This window comes from Penaeus monodon, chromosome 21 (genome assembly GCF_015228065.2).
Source record: "Penaeus monodon isolate SGIC_2016 chromosome 21, NSTDA_Pmon_1, whole genome shotgun sequence".
NCBI classification, from domain to species: domain Eukaryota; kingdom Metazoa; phylum Arthropoda; class Malacostraca; order Decapoda; family Penaeidae; genus Penaeus; species Penaeus monodon.
In genome coordinates, this window is record NC_051406.1 from 8,140,740 (window position 1) to 8,141,048 (window position 309).

General features: G+C 37.9%; 1 protein-coding gene across 5 annotated transcripts in view; it reads right to left on the bottom strand.

Moving 5' to 3' along the window:
* LOC119586165 (DDB1- and CUL4-associated factor 8-like) overlaps positions 1-309 on the bottom strand; it is a gene marked incomplete at its 3' end in the record, with an annotated part of 13,010 nt that overhangs the window by 3,106 nt on the left and 9,595 nt on the right. For all 5 annotated transcript variants that reach the window (XM_037934863.1, XM_037934862.1, XM_037934861.1 and 2 more), the window contains 1 exon segment: positions 51-222. In XM_037934863.1, coding sequence (XP_037790791.1) covers positions 51-222 — 172 coding nt within the window.

Genomic DNA, 309 nt, shown 5'->3' on the forward strand with positions numbered 1-309 from the left:
TCCTTCAAGTTAAGAGAGAAATCTAAAGTAGAACTAGGAACTCAGCTTACCAAATGTCTTGGACAGTACTTCAAAGTTGGGAAGTCATTCCCACAACGTCGGTCATATACTCGAACATATTGATCGTGCCCACTAACACAAAACTGATTTTCATTGATTGGATGAGCATGGATGCTGTAGAGAGATACACGGCTACCAGAAATGTCCTTCACAAATGCCACCCTGAAAATTCAAGTAACAATAAGTACAGGAGTGGGTCTCCATCCATAAAAAGATTAAAAATAATAAAATTATGACACTACTGTGTTT